The 21,904-nt window shown below is 47.6% G+C and overlaps 2 protein-coding genes across 2 annotated transcripts in view; one reads left to right on the top strand and one right to left on the bottom strand.

Annotated features, from left to right (window-relative positions):
• RB1 (RB transcriptional corepressor 1) overlaps positions 1 to 21,904 on the bottom strand; it is a 1,127,005-nt gene that overhangs the window by 523,607 nt on the left and 581,494 nt on the right. The window lies entirely within an intron of this gene.
• Positions 6,077 to 7,975, top strand: LPAR6 (lysophosphatidic acid receptor 6). The gene has a single exon (XM_078657334.1). The coding sequence runs from the start codon at positions 6,728 to 6,730 to the stop codon at positions 7,760 to 7,762; it is 1,035 nt and encodes a 344-aa protein (XP_078513460.1). The 5' UTR covers positions 6,077 to 6,727; the 3' UTR covers positions 7,763 to 7,975.

Here is a 21,904-nt window from a genome sequence, read left to right as displayed (position 1 = left end):
ATCGTCATCAGTTTCGTGAACACCCAGGGAGGCGCTGGTGAGGCCGAAGGGGAGCACGGTAAACTGAAAGTGCTCATGGCCTACCGTGAATCGCAGGTAGCGCCGGCAGGACGGGTATGTGGAAATATGCGTCCTGCAAGTCCAACGCAACCATACAGTCTCCAGGGTCCAGGGCAGCCAGGACCTGAGCTAAAGTCAGCATCTTGAACTTTTCCTTCCGGAGGAAGCCGTTGCCGCTCCGGAGGTCCAAGATAGGGCGCAGGCCCCCTTTGCCCTTCTTGGGAACCAAAAAGTAGTGGGAGTAGCAACCACAACCTACTTCTGGCCATGGAACGCGCTCGATGGCCCCCTTGGTCAAGAGGGCCTGAACTTCCTCCTGCAGAAGTTGCAAGTGATCCCCCGACATGCGGTGGTACTGCGGTGGCATGGCTGGAGGGGTCGCCTCGAAGGGGAGGAAGTAGCCCCTTCGGACGATTTGCGGCACCCACCTGTCCGAAGTGATGGTGCGTAATTGGAGTAGGTGATGGCAGACTCTGCCTCCTACTGGCTTTGAATGGGCCTGAAAGCTCGGACTAGGAAGGCTTTGAGGTGGATGCTGCAGGAGTGAATGTGGACTGACCGGGCCTCTGTCCCCCTGCACCGAAACGGCGGTTACCATGTCCCCGACCGCGTTGAGGTTGGTTCTGCGGCCTGTGGCTGGACGAACGTGTGGGGGTGCCCCTTCCTTGGCCACGAAAGAGGATAAAAGCAGAAGTATGCTGGCGCTGGCCCGACAGGCCCAAGGACTTGGCCGTAGCCCTTAAAACGCTCAAGCTCACTGTCTGCTTTGTCGCCAAAAAGGCGGCGCCCATGTCCATGAGCGTGTTCTGGACATCCCATGAAAAATTGGCGGACCTCAACCAGGCGTGGCGACGGATCGCGAGTCCGTGGTATCAAGTCCACATCGGATGGAATGTCACGCTGCGTCTTGCCCCATAGCAAGTGCCTGGGCGAGCCGTGTCTGGGCTTCCTCCGGACACTGAGGCAGCACGTCTGCCACCGTATCCCACAGAGAGTGGGTGTAATGGCCCAAAAGGCAAGCAGTATTAATGGACCGCAACCTCAAGCTGACTGAGGAGAACAGTTTCTTCCCAAACTGATCTAGCCTTTTGGATTCCCTATCCGGGAGAGCAATCGGGAATGTGGTCTGGGACGTAGAGGCCTGGATCACCAGACTCTCGGGGTGGGGTGTACGGATCGAAAGCAGGGGTCGCCTGGAGCCGGGCAGTGGCGTCGGGCCACGTTCTGATCCACAGGGGGCACTGTGGAGGGCTTGGAACGGCAGCATAGGCTCCGAAGAGCTTACTGGCGGTTGAAGCACCTCGGTGAGGAGATTAGTCCTCAGGGGCGCAGCAGGGAGCTCAAGAGCCAAGGCCTTGGCTGCCCTGCGCAACACCACACCATAAGTAGCACCCTCCTCCATAGCCACGGAGGGAGGAGAGATGAAGCCAGTGTCAGGCGATGTGTCAAGACCACTGGCCTTCCCCAGCTCGTCTGCCCAGTCCTCACTTAACTGGCACTGTTGTGCCAGAGGGTCCTCAGACCCCTCCCAGTCCCCCCGTTCATCCGTGTCCTGATAAACAGGCAGAAATGACGGAGCCGGGTCATAGAAGAATTGCTCACCCAACGACCCCGGAGACGGATCGGGACTGAAACCAGGGGCGGTGGTGTCCGAGGACGGCGGCGGGAGTGGCACTATAGGGGACGGCGCCAGCGGAGGAGTCGTGAGGTCGAATTGTGCCGACCGGGAACCAGGCCTGGATCCTGGGGGGTCATGCAGCGCCGGGACTGAAGTCGCTGGTGGCGCCGGAGCCAAAACCGCCGGCACGCTAGGACCCCCAATCGGACCCGCGGGGCCCGAAGGTGCGCCGGCGGGTCTCGAGGGCGGAAAGAGAATCCTCCTGGCCACGAGGAAGTCTCGAATCTTGGCCGGCGTCGCATTGAACCCAGGGACCAGAGGGTGTGGAGCTGGATGTGACGCCTGCGGCTTCGGTGGAGCCGCATGAGTGGCGAGGGGAGTCAGAAGAGCGTTGTCGCCTCTTCGACTTCTTTCCATGCCTCGACTTACCTGAATGAGAGTACTTGGAACCCGAAGAGCAGTGGTGGCAGCGGCTCCGCGACCGGTCCCTCGACTTCCTCCTCGACCGGGACCTCAAGCGGCGCGCAGCCGACTGTCGGATCTCGAGAAGCTTACGGGACCGCTCCCGCCTAGCTTTCGAGGTCAAGGCCCGACAGTTGGGGCACGACTTGTCGTTGTGGTCGGCCCCTAAACAGTAGAGACACCGGCGGTGGGGGGGCGGAAACCGACATCAGTCGGTGACAGGCGTCACACGGCTTGAAACCGGGCATCCATACCGGCACCAGGAGTCGAAGTAGACTCGAAAAAGATAGTCAAAAAGACCAAAAAGTTAGTCAAAAATTGACTACAAGTACTAGCTCTTCCCAGATCTGCGCTTGCTGGCGTGGAAAAAAGAAGAACTGACGTCAGCTCGTGAGGGCGGCGTCTAAGTACTCCGACGACGTCATCCCGGCCATCCTGACGCCGAACGCGGAGCCGCAGACTACGTCTACCAATGCGCAGGGGTACTGCTGACGAAAACTTTCCGGATCCAGTCTTACACCTGGGGATATTCTAAGGTAAGGAATCTAACTAAAGTGTTTCTTTCAGATTCAGGAAGTAAGGACTGAACAAAGAGGTAATGACCCTGTTACTTACTGGAATGTCGACTCCCAGTCCAGATCCTCCTCATCACAGTCCTGAATTCCCTCCCGAGCTCCCTGATTTCCTATTGGATTGGATTTATACTTTTCTTCTTGCTCGAATATATACAGGAGGTTCTAATGACAACATCTGCTTTAAATACATTAGGGTTCCATACTGGAAGTATTTTTGAGCTGGGCTAGGCAATTAATATCTGCTGCAAAGTAACCAAATCGGGAAGTAAGAACTGTGACGAGGAAGGCCCGGAATTCGAGTGATGAAGATAGTAAGTAAGTTGCGTGGTCATTCCCTTAGTCCCCTTCTTTTGTTCACGCGACTGTCCAGTTGTCTTGGATGTCCCCGTTCTAGATCACTCCTATTAACTGCAGACCTGTCGGTACTGGCAATGCTTATTTTCTAAATGAATTGCATCCCTTTCCCTCTTGCTGAAACAGCGATTCTAACAGCTGGGTAGCATTAACTTAAGGTGGATCCCTGTGGTCCGGTCTTCCTTCTTACCATCTGCCTGCAACTCCACAGCATGAAATCCGAAATTGTCCTCTTTGGCTGGGCCCAAGAGCTCTGGGAGGCAGATTAGTGGCCACCAGAACTTGGGCCTGCCCCGCTGCCCAAAAATGGAGTGAAGAACCTTGGGGTAAAAAATTGACCACACATGGTCTATGAAAGATCAAGTAAACTCTGTCTGTGCCATGTGTTTTTCATCCTTGAAGCTCCTTAAGAAAGCCTTCCTTTGGCTGCCTTCCTCATCCAGGAAAAGCGTACAGTCAAGCAGGTTGGATTATGGGAATACCTTATTGGTAGACACCACCTCTGTCTTGGCTCGGCTGCAAGTGGTGCAGAACCCTGCGGCCCGTATTATTTGCAGTCTCCATCTGTGCCCATAGGAAACGTACTGTTTTCAAACTTTTCTGCCTAACCCACAAGGCTTTTCACACAGCTCAGCCAGCACTCTTACATTCCAGGCTTAGATACTATCAGCCCTCTAGGCAGCTTAGGTCATCTAATATCCTATCCTCCACGTATCCGCACTGACAGAAATGGAGGCAGAAATTTTTCCTACCTAGCCCCCTACCATTGGAATAAACTTCTTTATCACATCCGCTCCTGCTCAGACTTCCAGATCTTTACGAAGAGATTAAAACCCTGGCTGTTCTGATTCTCCTGTCTTTGTCTGACATTGCAAGCGCTGAGAAACTCCTCAGAGTGAGCCGTTGCACTATAACAAGGACAGAAATATATACACGGCACACTAATGCATACACAACAGATGGAAAGGAGGAATGGAGTTCCAAAACGAAAAATCGCAGGAAAAAAAGACTATATTCTATAGTCAAATAGATAGATCCAGGGCTTTAAGTGGGCAGAGTCCTGTTGGTGCTCAGCACCAGCAATTCTGAAAAGCAGGTGTTGAGACGGTCCCTATCGAGCTCTCCAATTTTGCCCTTATCCTCAGGGTGGAAAAAAACAACTCTGCAGCATTACCACCTGTCACTTCCTTTGCGGTAACTTCAAAGGAACACAGTATAATTCTTTCAGTATCATCGTTTCAGAATGGAAGCAGTTTCAATATTATATACAACGAAGCCATATTTGTTACCTATTTATCTTATGCAACTAACAACCACTGGCAAAGCCAATAGTCCTGGCTTGTTGTAGGTGTCATGTTACTTGGGGCCTGATTAAGAGTTTGGCTGGGCAGGAACAGACCGCCACGCCGGTGGCCTATTTCTGCATTGTCAAACCCGCCAGATTACAAGTTTCCTTGTATCTCGTGGGCTGTTTTTGACAGTCCATGGTGGTGCCTTCTGAAAAGATGAACCTCAATGGAACACCAAAAACAGTTCCTGCACGGCATGAACGGTAAAGTCCATGCCGTGCAGTTACTGGAGCGCATACACACATGGGGGCACATGTTGTGCTCCCCCGCAATCATCCCCTGCAACTAAGGGCCTCCTGCCAGTCTTATCATGGAGGAAAGACCTTCATGACAATCTATGGCAGTCCTGAAACTCGTAAAATGCATGGCGGTGCCACAGCGGCACCACCAGCATATTACTTAGCCCCTGACTGCTACACCACTGCCATGGCGGTCCGACTGCCAAAGTCATAATTGGGCGGCCGGTTCAGCGGTGGCTGGACTGTTACCGTCACCCCCCCCCGTGAGTTTGCCCTTGTTGCATTATATATCTGGATGCAATGAAAGAAGCAGCAAAATATCAGACCGGCGGCACACTACGTTAAGCACAGATTTCTAGCGTAGGCAGGCCCGGACTGGCCGTAGCGGGCACCGGGCAATACCCCGGTGCGCCGCACGGTTGGGGGGCCGTTTTTGTTACAGGGCCGTTTTTTGCAGCACAGCTGCAAAATCGGCCCTGTAACAAAATTGGCCCTCGCAAACAGCTCGGCAGCACCCAGACGGGCAACTAAAGCCAAATTTCGGGGGGGCTGAAAAATATTTGGGGGGGGGGGGGGGTAATTCTTCCACCTTAGCCAGAGTGGCTGTAAGAAGGGGTTAACGCACAACAAAAGCCTCATTTGCAAGTAAATGGTCTTTTAAAGACCTGTTAAATACTCGGGTGCGGCTGCAATAAGATGCTCGCCAGCCCGCGAAGCTAACTCTGCCCGGGCCGACGGACATGATGGGGGGCGAGCACTTTGCCAGGACCGATTTTGGTTCCCAGTCCTGCCCTGAGCGTAGGTGTTTTAAGCCACGCCCCTAATTACATTGCCCACGCCCATTTTGATAGGACCCCGCCCCTGTTATTTCTTCGCACTTAAAGTCCTGGATAGATCCATATAAAACAGAAAAAAACGCTATCATGGAACCGGAAGAAAACAAAAAAGAGCGCACATCAACGTTGGGGGAAAAAATAAAAATACAGGCACTGCCATATTACGCCAAGAATGGGGAAAATCTACCATGTAAACAAATATAGGCCGAAATGTGTGCCCCAGCTTCGAGAAGAACGTTGTGCACTCCCGTGAAAAGTCGGATTGCATGTATTACAATCGTGTTAAAAGTTTCAAAGTATTTAACAAAACTTCTAGACTTTCAGCTTTACTGATGAGTTACATTGTGTGTGTTTTGGCGTGAAAACATGTGTACGGTGAAAATATCGCGCGAATCCCCTCTAAAGGGCGGTTACTACATATTTTCCTTCTACACTGCAATTGGTGAGTCGCCACCTTGGGCTCCAAAGCCCCTTTGTTGGCTAGTGAGGGGTTAATGGAGCGCAGCCCCAGCAGTCTGCAGGCCGTGCCTCCAAGGTATATTCCCAGCAGACACATTATCAGATTAGAGTCACAAGCAAACAAAGTGGGCAGGGCCCATTCTTCTGCGGGCCGGCCCCCTCTTCCTGTGCGGCGCTGCTACACGCCCGGGAGTTCCTTCCTTCCCCTGCTCAGTGGAGACGCCGCGCCGGACACGAGCGACGGAGGAGACAAGACACCGGCCGGGCGCGAGTCACTTTGCCGCGGTGTGAAGGAGGCTTCAGAGGAGACGCAACACCGGCACAAGTTACGCTGCAACAAGGGTTCACCTTGGAAAAGAAGTGTTTGTTCCTTTGTGCCGGACCCGCTTCGCCTCGACAGGGGTCTGCCTCTCACACCGCCTGGAGGGGTGTTTTGAGGGGAGGAGGAGGAGGTGAAAGAAGTCCCCTGGAATGCCTCGGATTTAATTACAGAGCAGGAGTAGCCGAAGAATGCCTTCGCGGGAAGCCCTGCTCGACATTCCCGGGCTGGCTGAGGGCTCCTGGGCCGCCTCTTGGCCGAGCCCGCGGTGAGCAGCCCTGGACACGCGGGGGGCCGGGTACATGGTATTTCTGGCACTCGGTGAAGGGAGCACCTTTCCGCCGCCCTGCGCAGGAGGGTAAATGCTTCAGATCCGGGATTTGAACTAAGGGAACACTTCTTGAGCGCGCGCAGGGGGCACATGCCTGCGCAGAGGGAGTGCGGCCGCCCCCTCCGATGATGGTAAGCGCAAACATCACCTCCTGTCCCGCCGAAGACTCCTTCAAGTACACCCTGTATGGCTGCGTCTTCAGCATGGTGTTCGTGCTGGGCCTGCTCTCCAACTGCGTGGCCCTGTACATCTTCACGTGCACGCTGAAGGTGCGCAACGAGACCACCACCTACATGATCAACCTGGCCATCTCGGACCTGCTCTTCGTCTTCACGCTGCCCTTCCGCATCTTCTACTTCGTGGCCCGCCAGTGGCCCTTCGGGGACACGCTCTGCAAGATCTCCGTCACGCTCTTCTACATCAACATGTACGGCAGCATCCTCTTCCTGACCTGCATCAGCGTGGACCGCTTCCTGGCCATCGTGCACCCCTTCCGCTCCAGGGCCATCCGCACCAAGCGGAAGGCCAAGGCCGTGTGCCTGGCCGTCTGGCTGACGGTGATCGCCGGCTCGGTGCCGGCCAGCTTCTTCCGCTCCACCAACGCGCACCGCGACAACGCCACGGAGAGCTGCTTCGAGAACTTCTCCAACGACACCTGGAGGACCTACCTCTCCAAGATCGTCATCTTCGTCGAGATCGTGGGCTTCTTCCTCCCGCTCATCGTCAACGTCTTCTGCTCGACCATGGTGCTGCGCATCCTGCGCCGGCCCGTCACGCTGAGCCGCAGCAAGCTCAGCAAGGCCAAGGTGCTGAAGATGATCGTCGTGCACCTGGCCATCTTCTGCTTTTGCTTCGTGCCTTACAACGTGAACCTGGTGCTGTACTCGCTCATGCGCACGCAGGCGCTCAGCAACTGCGCGGTGGCGCGCGCCGTGCGCACCATGTACCCGGTGACGCTGTGCATCGCCGTGTCCAACTGCTGCTTCGACCCCATGGTGTACTACTTCACCTCGGAGACCATCCAGAACTCCATCAAGAAGCGCAGCTGGTCCCGGCGCAAGGACTCGCGCTTCTCCGAGACCCTGCCCTCCGAGAACTTCATCCAGCACAACCTGCAGACGCTCAAAGCCAAGATATTTATCAACGAGTCCACCATCTGACCCCGGCCGGCCCGGGGCGGCCAGGCAGGGCCGGGCGCGGGGGAACTCTGGGAGCTAGCGCCAACTGTGAAGGGGGCTGTGGAGAGGACTGGGTCTTCGCTCGCCTCCGGACCGTGCTTGCAAAGGACCTCTGTATTCAAACCAATGCACATATTTTGAGAACAAATATTTTAAATAAGAGCCTATTTTGTTTATTAAATAATCTGAAATGCAGCTTTTGAAAAATCCTCTTTTTTCACTCGAGTACCACCTGCTTTAGCTGGCATGGCCGTTTCCCAGAAAGGTAGACCCATAAGTATGCTATAATCCAGAAATCGAAACTGATCCTTGTTAGAGGTGAGCGCCTTCAGGTAGGAGAGACAACGGCCTTGTTTTGCGGTACGTATAATGGGGGAGTGAACGTACAATTCACCAGGACCTAAAGTGTGAGAAGAGGGTTGCATACATATTCACACCCGAGAGAACCGAAGATGGGTGCGAACTTTAGAATGATTATTTATTGCATTTAGTTTATACTCTGCTTGAGAACGACGCACAAAGTATCTAGGCAGATTACCCTACTAACGTCAAAGAGATGACGATTTATGTTTTAACAATTCGTGTGGCTTTAACTGTCTCACTCAGCTCGCATTTAGTTTATTTGCATATTGGTACTTGTCTTTTTTGATTTCTTCGTGCGATACACGCTGCCAGTACCAAAATGCACCATGACTACATGAACTAGTCGCACTTACCAGTGCATGATAATGGGGTCTGTTTGGCTGCCATGTTAATGTCGCTCACACGTGTTTAACCACTTGTATTATAACTTCTGGGTTGGTGTCACGTTGTTTTGTTGTTGAGGAACATGTTAGATGTGCGGTACCCCTTCCCCACACCGGTATAGGAGCTAAAGTATTTTCTGTTTACTGAAGGTTGCTTTGTGCCTTACAGCAGTTCCAGCACCTACCCTAATTGACTTCTACGCACCATGTTGTATTCTGCAGGTATGGTGACTGAGCGGCAATAGTATATCTTGCACACTCCGCATAGAAGCAATGCCACTTAGATTGTGTCCAATGATGACAGGGTGTTCTGACTACTTTTCATACATGTGCACCGGGCCTATGCCTTCGGAAGTGTGCAAAAGTTATTCTTTAAATTCTAGCATCCTGGGTTTATTCAGAGCAAACTCTAGTCCCCTTGCAGATTAATTTCTGTTCAATCAAAATACTTTATTTCCAAGAAATACATTCGTACATTTAAATATTGCACATTTACCACAGCTTGTAACTCAGTTTCCTCACATGGGCATTATAAAGTGCAATACATGTATAGTTGCATGTCTCAATCACAAGATACTCTCTTAACAATCCTTGCTATCAAGTCAAATTTCCCATCTCCCAACCTGTTGAGGCATCCTCTTGGTGGAACAAGATATGCTTACCAATTCAAGATGCCACACTACCCACTTAAGGGTGTGTTAACCTTTGTTCTCAAATCACGAAGAGGAAAAAGGCCTAAACTGGGATGTTAAAATTATTTGCGGGTATTGACGGTGGTAATGGCCACGTCCTGATATCTAAGATCACATAACAATTTTAAACCCATTTCTCTTTACTGTATCCCATACTTTCTGAATACAGGACGGAGACTCTTCTTCCTTTCCTCGAGTAAGAGTACAAAATCGATCAATAGATACTCACTGAATATTTCCTACCTCGCTTACAGGGGCATTGGCCATGGCACTGGTCTACTTTGGTTTCTAACCCCTATATTTATTTTTATAATCATTTATAAAGTTTTATATAGCGCGAACCTGACCCACAAGGTTATCAGAGCGCTTTACAATAAAAGAACATAAATGGTTGAAGTGGTATACACACATTCAAATTTGTCAATTTGTAAAATAGAAATATAAAATATATGCATAACAAAGAGAGGACCGAGATTCTGCAGGATGTTGTACAATAGACAGTTAATGAACGTTTGGAGTTTGTGTTAGCAAACATACATACATATTATAACGTCTAACGATTCAAAGTTGATATATACAATGTATAGATGACCAGGCGGACCACAGCCAACTAAGCATTAGACTGCATACAATAATAGAGCAAAAAGGGCTGTGATATAAGTCTTACATACAGTAGACTATACCAATCCATCTGAGCTATGCAGTGGTAATAGGGTCTTACAGATGACTCAGTGACATTCTATAATTAAAACTTAGGGCATGAATTTGTTAATTAGTAGTCTTTTTACTTCCTTTTTGAATGCAGTAAAGGAAGTGATTCCACGCACTAGAGGAGGTAAAGAGTTTCAAATCTTTGGTGCAATCCCTGCGAAAGCTCTACAGCCTGTTCTCTTCTTATGGAAGGATTGAGGTTTCATAAGGAAAGTGCTTGCACTTCGTAGTTGTCTGCATCCTCCAGACTTTTCCAGCTTTAGCGCCAAGTAACTGGGAGTATTGTTGTGAATTGCTTTGTGCGTCATGCACGCCACTTTAGTGTGTATTCTTGCCTCGTAAGGCAACCAATTCAGTGCTTTCAAGGTTGGTGAGATGTGACTATTTCTTTTGGTTCCTGATACCAGTCTAGCCGCAGCATTCAGTGCTGCTCTCAGCGGGCCCAACTTGTATTTAGGGAGACCACAGAGGGTGGTGTTTCCGTAGTCTAATCTTGGCAGTACTAGGGCTTGTACTGCAATTTTTAGATCTGCCTGAGGGAGGAGGGCTTTGAGTTTCCTTAATATACTCATCTTGTGATTAGCTTCCTTGGTGGCAATAGAGATGTGCGACTGCTTATTCAAATGTTTGTCAATGGAGATTCCTAGGGATTTTGCTGAGACAATGATGGGGGGGACACAGTCAAAGGAGGTTAGGTGTTTTAACCAGAGGTCAAGCTTTGGGGTGTGACTAGGAGGTGAGATGAGAATGAATTCCTTTTTTTGGTATTCAACATCAGGTGGTTGTTAGTGAGACAACTTTGCGTGTTCAGTAGAGTAGTGTTGAGGGCAATTAAGTAATCTGGCGAGGTGATTTTCAGATACAACTGGGTGTCATCCGCGTACAGGTGATATAGAATGTTTGATGATTTCAGAGCATTCGCCAAAGGCTCCATTAGGAGGTTGAAAAGAATGGGTGAAAGGGCAGATCCCTGAGGCACACCAAGTGTGACCATTAAGGGTTATACACAAACCCAGGAAAATGCCCACCCTCAGCAGCATAAATGCATTCCGTAAAGTCTTGTCTGGAATTGTATATAGGTACGGAAAGTAATCCATGCTCTCCTGCGATGCTAAAAAGGGGATAGCTGAACTTTTAACTTTGAGATATTGAAGGTCCTCTTTCCAACTGTTTTCGATAGCGCATTGTCTGTAGGTGCTCTTTATTTGACTAACTTGGGTTACTGTACCTCCCTCGGTGCGCAAGTATGGATCTTCCAGTCGGTTCAACATATTAGTTTTTTCACTCAGCCAGCATTTGGTTTATTTGCATATTGGTACTTGTCGTCTCTGATTTCTTTGTGCTGTACACATAACCCGTACCAAAATGCACCAATACTAGATGAACTAGAAGCATTTACCAGAGCACAGAGTGCTGACGTCTCCATATGCATGATCATGTGGTCTGTTTGGCTGCCATGTTAATGTCGCTGACACGTGTTTTACCACTTTTATTATAATTTATGGTTTGGTGTCGCGTTGTTTTGCTGAGGAAAATGTGAGATGTGTGGTACCCTCTCCCCCGCACCGGTACAGGAGCTAAAGTATTTTCTGTTTACTGAAGGTTGCTTTATGCCTCACAGCAGTCCCAGCACCTACCCTAAATGACTTCCACGCAGTCACGCACCATGTTGTATTGGGCAGGTATAGTGACTGAGCGGTAATAGCATATGCTGCACACTCAGTGCATAGAAGCAGTGCCACTTAGATTGTGTCCGATTAACAGGGTGTTATCTGGCACGCCGCAGACTACATGTTCACCGGGCCCATGCCTTCGGTGGGGTCCAAAAGTTAACCTTTAAATGCTAGCATTCTGGGTTTATTCAGAGCAAACTCTAGTCCCCTCGCAGATTAACTTCTGTTACCCAGTTGACTGGTTACAACCGATTCAAGCAGGCTTTCAACAACAGGCCATATTTGTTATCGAGGCACTCGCACCTTTAATCTAATCTCTGAAGGAAACCAAACACATACATTCTCTGAAAGGACTAACCAGGAACCGCTCTGATCTGTGCCGCCCAAGGCCGCTCCTGCCAGTGTTGAGGGGGGTTGCGACTAAGAGGGGCTTGAGTACATTCCCATGTGGCGCTGGGGGCTGTGTGTACATGCTGGGCGAAATAGTGCAAACATTATTTGTGCGTTTTGGAAGGAGGTGTATGGAAAGTGAAAAGTTAAGACGCCGCCATATGCGGCTCTCTGTTAACAAGGCATGTCAGTTGAGAGCAGTGATACCGCTTCTGTTTGTGGGGGCAGGTGATCGGAGTGATTTCGAGGTAATGGATCCCACTCTTCAGATGTATGATTGTTTCTCTTGCAAGTGCTCTGGGGTACCTCGGGTCATGAGGCGGCTGTAGCGCCGCAGGACTCACCTACCCGACTCGTCCTGCGTTGTTTACCTTCTCCTGGGCAGCACAGACTCTATTCTGAAAGAGCATTCTTCCAAAGAGAGAATGAGCTGGGACCTCCCCAGGTCACTGCAGACACTTTCATAGAATGGAGGCATCATCGGTGTGCCCTAGTGGGCGATCAGGATACCTTCAACCATCACATGCACGTTTTAGCTTCAGCAGGTGGGGGTAGGAGGGTAAGGGCCGTGAAACTGGAGCAACACTCCCTTATGCACACAATCTAAAGACACCTATGCTTTCCTGAACACGTCCCTCTTTTGTGACGGTTTATGTGTGGTTGGCTTGGACAAACACATGGCTCAAGCCCACAGAAAAGCTCACTTCCTTCCAAACAGGGCCTCCCTTAAGCACGTTTCACAGTATATAATGAATAATAGGTTTAAAGGCAACACCCAGCTGGCACCAATGGCCATCAGGGCGTACCAGAACAAGAGTATAGAGGGATGGGCGTGGGGGCCTCCATCATGGCATTCATTAAAGCTCCAACCTACAGCCGTGGGAGTCAAGTGCCCTGCCCCTCACGTGCAGCCTTCAGAATCAGCAAGACACTGCCAGAAAATAACCAGAAATAGAGACATGCACCAGGGCGTGTGCAGCTCAATACACGTGTTGGACACTTCCACACCAGTGCGCGCACTGAAGATTAAGGCAGAGCTCTGAAAGAGCTGCCCACAATTTTATCAACTTGACTACATTTTCTGTATGGAGAGGAGGGCAAACAGACTTGAAGATAGATAACCACCACAACACGAACACTATATAATAACCAATACATAAACCACAATTTTAAAATGGAAACAGTGACACATAGTTACGCTTTTAAGCCGTTTCTACAGCACTGGTTCTTTCATGGTTCCCACCATGTGTATCTGCTCCATGTTGAAAAGAGTCGACAGAACAGGGAGTGTCCCCTTGGATTCTGGCTACGCATTGAAGGCCTCACTGAAGAGGCTCCTTTTTAAATGTCATTTAATACTGACAGTTGTGGTTAGTTCCCAAGCTTTAGGCTGTGGGAATTTCAGAGCTGGGACCCATAAATGTTCCCAATCGCCTCAGATCTTCCAAGGATATTTGGTTTGTGCAATCACATATTATTTACTTGATGTGAGGCTACAGAGAGTTTTAGTGTGGTTTTACCTTCTGCAAAGCACTTAGAATGTTGTGCAAAGTACTTTGAATGTTATTCTCTGGGCCACTAGGACTCAGTAGAGTGCAGTTTGAGAACTAATATGGTCTGATTTCTCGAGGTTGAGGCGTAGTGTGGTCATTTGGTTTTACACCCGCTGTAGTTCTGGGAGCCTATTTTGGGAGGTCCCACAAAGATTATCTTGTAGCTATGGGGCAGAGAAAGGGCCAACCACCTGCGAGCTAAATAGGGGTTTGTGTGTATAAAATATTTGCAGTGGGTGAAGTTTATAAGAATTTTCATTTGGTGATGGGTGTTTTTTAACTACTACTGCAGTTTGGTGTGCATGATAGAGCTCTCCATCGAAGTACACCCCAGGGTGTTTTAATGTTTGATCTGAGATGGGAGTGGCTGTTTTTTTCAGTTTTTGCGCCATTCCTTTGCCCACAAGTCAATTTGTTACAGGCAGGCAGCTGAATTTGATTGCTGGTCTCTATAATTTTGGTCATGGAAATGTGGATTTGAATGTCACCTGCATACATTTGGAATTTCAGTGGCATTGGGAGATGAACCGGGCAAAGGATCTTTGTGTAAATATTGACAAGCAGCGGAGTGAAATGTGGTGTCCAAGGGACCTCAAGCGATGGGTTTCAAAGGGAAGAATGATGACGTCATTCCTAATTGTTGTCTGCGGTTTCAAAGGAGCAAATGAGAACACCGAAGAACTCCTGCCCAGTTTTTGCCTAATTGTTCTAGAAAGTTACAGACCACAGAAAGATAAAGAAAGATTAGAATTTCAGCCCTCCCACGGTCAAGAAACAGACCAGATCATCTCTGTTTTCAGATGTTGCAGGTGAAGAGCTTGCCTGGTCTGAAATGTATCTGCCCTGAAATGTGGTACTTGGTTCATGGAATTCTTGTAGTTGGCGTATAACCTTGTTTTCTACTAAAAATAAGGATTTAAATGGGTCTGTAATTCCCCAATTCGAATTGTTCAGCATTTGGCTTTTGCAGCACAGGTGGTGACAACTGCTTGCATTACAGCACTGGAGTGATGCTTTTGTCATCCTTTATAAAAGTTGGTCCTAGAGACAATATGCGATCTGGCTGGAGAGATGGTTAGTCGTCCAGTATTTATATTGTGTTTAATTAGTTGGGCTAGTCGCTTTGTTGTGTTGAAGTTTGTGGGAAGAGTGTCATTAGAATGATCAATGATCAATGATTGGACCCGAACCAATGTACAAACAAAGTTAGAGTCTGGCATGCACTAGAATTTGGAATAGACATTACTTGAGTAAACTAATGAAAATGACAGCTTGTTTGTTGCTCGTGTCCTCTACTCTAACGTAGGTTCGAGTAGACAAGGTTAGATCCTTAATTTCCTTGTGGAATTAGGTGCTGAAAGGAGGTGCAGCTTGAGTGAGGGATCACCTAACATGATAGAGATATATGCTATATGAGAGCAGAATCACTACTTCGGCAAATGTTTTTATTCATTGGGATTGTATTAGGTAGAGAAGGGGTGTCAAGGATTGTTTGGGGATTACTTGAAAACGAGGTCTTTGTAACATCTAGTACAGGATGTTACTCTCACTGCGATCTCCAAATTGGGTTTGGTCAAAGAATGAGCATTAATGAGGAACATTCTGACACTACAGTGCCTACAACTGAAGTGAGTTAGGTGAGCTCGACCTGCTCAGGGGTCCTGTGTATTGGAGTGCTCCATTTCCTGGTGGGGGAGAATACGGAGTGGCTGGGAGCATAGGCATGATAGAGTTTTGCATCACTTTAAGGTTCCTATGTCGTTTGAGGTTAAATTACTGGTATCAAAAATGCCTGGGCTTGATTCAGTAGGTAAGGAGTATCTCAATGGACTGAGGAGCCCCACATATCGAGGGTTCCAGTGTGGTGTGTGCATTTGTGAGGCAATTCTGGGTCCTTCGAACAGTTGAAAGTTCCCCTTTTAGCCCGGTTTTATCTTTTTCTAGTGGTGGATGTGCCTAAAAATGGGTGTTTGTAGCCCTCTTGTATCATATACTCTGAAATTACCACTAAAATACTGTCTCTTCAAAATGAATATTCTTATATTCCTAAGTATTTCAGTTAGTCAATGATCTTAAAAAAGACTGAGAAACTCCTTTCCCAATGTTGGGTGCCTGTTTTGTGGTGGAGCATTTCAGTTCTGCGTTTTCCTAGTCTACTATTGAAGAACTACTCAGAAATGAGTTGTTCTGACTTTTTAAACTATCATCTGGCCTTTCCTTCAAATATCATACAAACAGATTATTTTCCATGCATTAACACCAGTTGAGGCCAAAATATTGGGTGTGGCTTCGGAGACATTTCAGAGCGGATGAGGAGTAGGAATCTACTAAGAGTTGGAACCTAGGTTGACTGGGTGAAAAGGCGATTTAGGATGAGGATGGGATTAGGTCCATTTGAGGTCATACATTCATTGGTTGAGACAAGAGACGTCTTTTTTCCTGAGGACATATCACCACAGGAGATTCAAGAGGATTCCAGTCAAGTATGTCCTCCTAGTACAATACTTTTACACAAAATAGTTGAGTATATATCACATCTGTCCAACTACTCCGAACTTGATGAGGGAATAACCGTATTGGGTCATCGAATAGGTAAGTGAGAGGGCAACTCACCCACAACTTATTGTGGCATGCTTCATTAATGTGTTTTCAAGAGGGACTCCTGGTAGGGATACCGGGCTAGCGTCAATCTTGAATGCATGACTACAATGGAGACGCTCCCCCCCACCCCCGATCCATGAAGCCCTTAGTATAATCAGCATGGGTGTACATCAGATCCGACGTTAACATGGGATGGATCATTTCCTTCATTCAACTGTAGTACATGACTGTGATAGCTAGGGAGTTCTTCTTTTCCTACCCTGCCAAAGTCCTGAGACCTTTTTAGACAGACAACATAGATCAAAACATGTGTTGGTAGTCTTTCCCCCAGAATGGCCAGACGAATCATGGAATTCAATCCAGTGACCATACCCATATCATTTCAATGATACCAGGGGTACCCAAAAATAAAGAAAATTCTTTTGGATATACCCATAGGTATTTTTAACCCATTTTCTTCATTTCACAATTAATACAGGGCCAACAAAATTGTCCTGAAACAGTCATCTAAGAACTCCCAATCCTCATCCACTTGGTTGAGGTCCGGTGGAGTGGTATCATCCTGCTCCGGTGTGAGAGCTCGCCTATGATGAAATCATGCCACGATAAATTGTGGGTGAGACGACCTCTCAATTATCTATTTGATGACCCAATACGATTTTTCTGAGGCCACCCACTACCTGCACTGAAGATATAGAGAACATTAAGAGTGTATTTATATACATCAAGTCAGGCATGCAGACTATTCCCCTCTAAATGATGAAATAATGAAGATATTAATTACATTGTCCACACGTACATGTATTTTAACCTCACTCTTTGCATTTAAGAGGTTTAGTACAACAAATTTACAAGATTACATTGCACATTTTTTTCACCAGTATGTATCTGTGCTTATTATATGCCAGTGGAAGAACGCTTACACTGCACTGAGGTGGACACAACACGCTGAAATTCAGTTTTTGTAGTTATATTACATGGTGGATCAGCATAACAGTCAAGTTATTCCTGAGCTGGTAATGCACTAGCATGCCACTGAAGCGAGTCCAAGGATGCAGTGGGCAGCTGTGATTTTGGAAGAGAGGTGGGGGGATATCGAAAGATATATAATAATGGTTACCCAAATACCACCATTGAGGATTATGGTCAGTCGATGTAGGCGATTCTGTGGCTGCAGCATTTACTTAACACTTAAGGAATTTGTGCATTTGCTAAATAATTTTAACATTTGCAAGTTCACCACAATTATGTTTTTATTTCAAATAGATGAAAATAATGCTGATTTGAGAATGTGCTGCATAATTTAGTACTCCATACCTCATAATCCTAGCAGCTCTGACAATGTCAAAGCTCTAGGGAGTGGTTTGAGGGTGATCATTATGATTAAATCCATATTTTACAAGCTTCTAATTGGGAGTCCAACATTGCTCCACGCGGGCTGGATACATGCCAGGTTTCAGGATACCACAGTCAATGTCAAGCGAAATTTCCAATTTCGTTTTCTGAATCCGTCTCTTTTCTGTTGCTTATTTTCATATTTGGGTGTTAAACTAGTACTACTGAGGTGCAACCAATGCTCAGTTTTAACAAGTGTAATAATGACAAAATCATGAAGTAATACCATCACTTTAAGGTGCCGCATAATTAATTTTAAATAGTGTATAGTTCTTAGGAAATAATTTATACGATCGTGTTTCATACTGCCATGACAGGTGGTGACAAACTCAGTAGCAATTAAGGATAGGAGTCTACGGACTATTTAGCCTGTGCCATACACTATGCTAAGATCCTACACATCTGCCAGTCTTGGTCTCGAGAGGGCACTCTGAGACCCTCTAGGAGACGCGGGAGCGGCGCCTACACTCCTGGAGTCAGTGTATCAGGAGCCACAGAAGGCGCATCAACACTGTAGGAACCGATGACTGGCGCGCAACACCCATTGGACTCACCGGCTTCTGCCCCCCCCCCCCCCCCCCCATCGTGTGTGGCAGCCCGGGATTAGTCAGATCCCGGCCACACACACATCCACACCCGAACGTTTCACAGAGTCTTTAAAAGACAATTTCAATGTTAATTAGGCCTTGCTGTTGTCTCACCCCTTGTTGGGAGGCCCGGCAGCTCCACTCTGCCTACTGATTAAAGGTTCAGCCCCCCCCCCCCCCCTAAATTTGGCTCTAGTTGCGCCTCTGCAGGCACTCTTACACAACACCCACACTTCCAGCTCAGGCACTGATGACTTGCACACCACTCAACCTCCGTCTCGCCGACCACGAAAACGTCAGCTGCCGCCCTATGCCTGACTGACTTCATGAGATATGTCCTGACAAGCCGGCCGTGGCCTTTAGAGTAGGGTTAGCGGTCTGCCCACAGACGGCGCGAGGCAGGAACCTCAAGTGATGACGACTTTAGTCTGCTGCCCAAAGCCCCGCGAGACAAGCAGCGCACAGACTGATGACGTGGCTCTCGGCCAGGCCCAGTGCGCCCCGACCCCCAACAACGATGGAACCTGCAGGGCTGACAATTGTGTAACGTCACGAGGGGTCCGTGTCAACAATTAACATTTATTTAGGGCGTTTTTATGAAGCGGATCGTACGAGAATATGTGACTTTAGGTTTCAGAGTAAGATAGCTGGGACAGGTAAATAACACATTTAACTGTAGGCCTGTCGATTGGTGTTGGAAGTCTGCTTTTTCCTCCGTGATTAATTGGGCGGCGGGGGGCAATGCGTTGTCACAAACCTTTTAAGTTGCGGTCGTCATGGCCAAACAGGAATGATGCCTACTCTTGTTTCCACTCCATGCCGCTTTATTCCACCAATACACTGCCTGTCTCTTTATCTCACTCCTATGGGCTCTTTTCATTGCTACTTTCTACCTTTGTCAGAGTTTTCATATCTTTTTCTTTCTCCAACTATTTTTTCCCTTTCTGCTTTTCTCTGGCTTGCTCCGGGTCAACGTCTGACCGTGAAAAATGAGTTCTGGGCTCCAGAAGTGAGTGGTGCTGCCCACCACCAGCACAAAGTAAGGACCCATTTTGTTCCTCTGACCCAGTTTGTCACTTACGGTTTGATCGTAGCAACCTGCTGGTGATTTTATGGAGTTTCCCTTAATTCGTTCCCCTTTTCTTTGAATAGCGTTTGATAGTTGTTCACATGTGAAGTTATGTTATGTATCCGGTGGCTTTGTGTACCAGACAGTGCACACTGTTTTTAAGCTTTGTCCAGTATAACCAGAGTATGGTGTAAACTTTTGTTTTCGTTTGGCAGTTTTAATTTCTTTAAAGCATATTATTTTTATGTAGGAGCCTATTTTGCTCAAACCTATATTGTGAGTGACAGCTGCTTGTTGGTTCCTTTTGCAAAGAGTTGGGTTTACTAAAAAAAGAGAACATACCTTTAATTAACGTCTTTAGTCATAGATGTCATGGTGGGTCTGGGGTGGACAGATAAAAAAGAAAAGGACCAAGGACATGGAGTGTGTTCTATCAAGAGTCTCCCAATTTAGTCTTCATTTAAGCAGAAACATCTCTCCTGTACTGTTGCTGGACAGAAACAAAGGCAATAGCTTGTCTGTTAGGATTCGGACAGTTGGTTGATTCTCTGCCCCATACGCATCAAGTGGCACTGAGGTAGCAGGCTGAGCAGTGCTCAGGATGAAAAACATTTAAAATACTTCACCACGGTAAATCAATATAAATGAATACATAAAATTAAGGATATTTAAGATAATAGTATATACCTATGCAATTAAATTGAAATACATTAGTTAGCTGGAGTTTAATCTATCCCAGAGGTCTTTAAACTTTTTTGCTCTGAGCCCCTTAAGCTAAATGTTTTGTAGTCGCCGCCCTCCACACCCCCTCCCCCAATGTTGTGGCATGAATTGGAGCAGCGGAAAGGGGCAGGTCTGAGGGCAAGGGGCGGTGCTTATGAGATCTTTTCAGGGGTACTTTTTCTGCAAGTCATTATCCACACTAAATGTGAGACTTGGGGAAGAAAAACAGTAGTTTTTCAACAGCACTGCTTCTGAAAATTGCGGTGTTATGAGACCCTCACAATCCTATGCCACAGTGTAACAGCGCCTGCTACAGTAATGATAGCTTCAGTCCTGAGTAGCAGGCTGCCCTGCCTCCGATCCCCATGATACCCGACTACCACTCTGATCTTGGAACAGGCGCTCTGTTCCTTCCCAAACATAATTAGCTCTCACATTTTGCCCCTCTTTGTAGCAAGGATGAGCAAGGAATATGAGCCCCAATGCCCCTTTTGTAAAGTAAGACACTCATAATTGTGATGCAGTGGGCCCCTCACCCTCCTGGGCCCCAGTGCCACTGCTCTTGCTTCACCAATTATAGCTACTTCCTAGCAAGTGGGCTGTCTCCTCTGCCCTTTGTTAAAAACATGGGCCTTCATCATGCCCACTTTCCCTCCCTTCTATTTCTCTTTTGTCCAAGCTAAAAGTTCTCCTCTGCTATAATATTTCTCCCAGGCCCAAAGCAACAGTGGCACTGCAAGGGTGCACCGGGCCCCAATGCAAGAAAAGAACAATCGTATAACAGAACAGGTAGAAATGGAGTTTAGTTGGGCCCTTCACACCACTCGGCCCAAGTGCCACTGCACCTGCAGAACCACTGATGCCTAACAGCTACTGTCTCTGCACCTGCACTGGGCCATCATTCATAGGCCTCAAGCCCAAAGCAGTCGGTCTGTCCCTTTGTTATACAAAACAAGAGGGAAAGTCCCACATCTCTTTTCTTGGCTCTGAACAGCAAGGGTGACATGGTCCTTAGTGCTAGTAAAGAATATCTGCATGGAAGTAAAGAGAGGTGGACGCGGGCAGGATCTATGAGGACCGTGCCCATGTTTTTTTTTTAATTTTATAAAAACTGTTCATATACTAACCATAAGTTTCCCGAACGCTTAATGGTGAGTTTGAGATGCCTCTTGCGGGGGGAGGGAGGGATTCTTGTGCTGTGAAGCCTAGGGTGAGACAGAAAGCAGCCTTCTCATCAGGGTGTCTGCTACCTGGGATATGAGCAATTGGTTAATCAACAAACGAATAGGCAGTTTAGGAGCCAGTAATTAAATGACCTCTTGAAACAAAGTTTTATTCTAAGAGATAATGTAAGAGTGTTATGGGGTGAGTTCTGCAATGTATCCTTGTAATGGGCACTTATAAAAATGCTGGTACTAGGTACAGTCTTGTTAGTGCTGTCTGTCACAGGCTGAAAACTCGTAACACTATAAATACAAGTCCCTATTTCCCTACACCAACCAGGATTCAATGCTATGACTCTAGTCACAGACCTTTACAGTGATCACGTCACCCAACTGAAGTTTCAAAACATAAGAATGCTTTTCCCACAGATTAATTTGAATTCACGGTGTGTGCAGAATTTGATATGAGGTAAAAAAAAAAATTGCTACGGAATATTTTGTTCTTTTTATGCACATCTGTGTCACCACACTACCTGACGCCCTACCTCCATGGCATTCAGGATCACAGTTCCCATGTTTTTATTCTTCACGTTGCATGTAAGTGAAGACCGTTTGGAAACACGCCAAATAAACACGGTCTCGCTTCCAGGTCATCTTCATTTACAAGTACTTGCCGTTTTAAAATAAAATATGTAGGAAATGCGGTTAACATCAGCCATAATCATTTATTTTTGCTGATACTGACCTGTCTCTAAACAGTATGTGCAATTCCCAGAGGCAAGGCCTACAGACTACTACCAGAATCAAATGCTAGCAAATGG

The sequence above is a fragment of the Lissotriton helveticus genome, chromosome 8 (assembly GCF_964261635.1).
Source record: "Lissotriton helveticus chromosome 8, aLisHel1.1, whole genome shotgun sequence".
NCBI classification, from domain to species: domain Eukaryota; kingdom Metazoa; phylum Chordata; class Amphibia; order Caudata; family Salamandridae; genus Lissotriton; species Lissotriton helveticus.
This window is presented reverse-complemented; position numbering and strand designations above follow the sequence as displayed.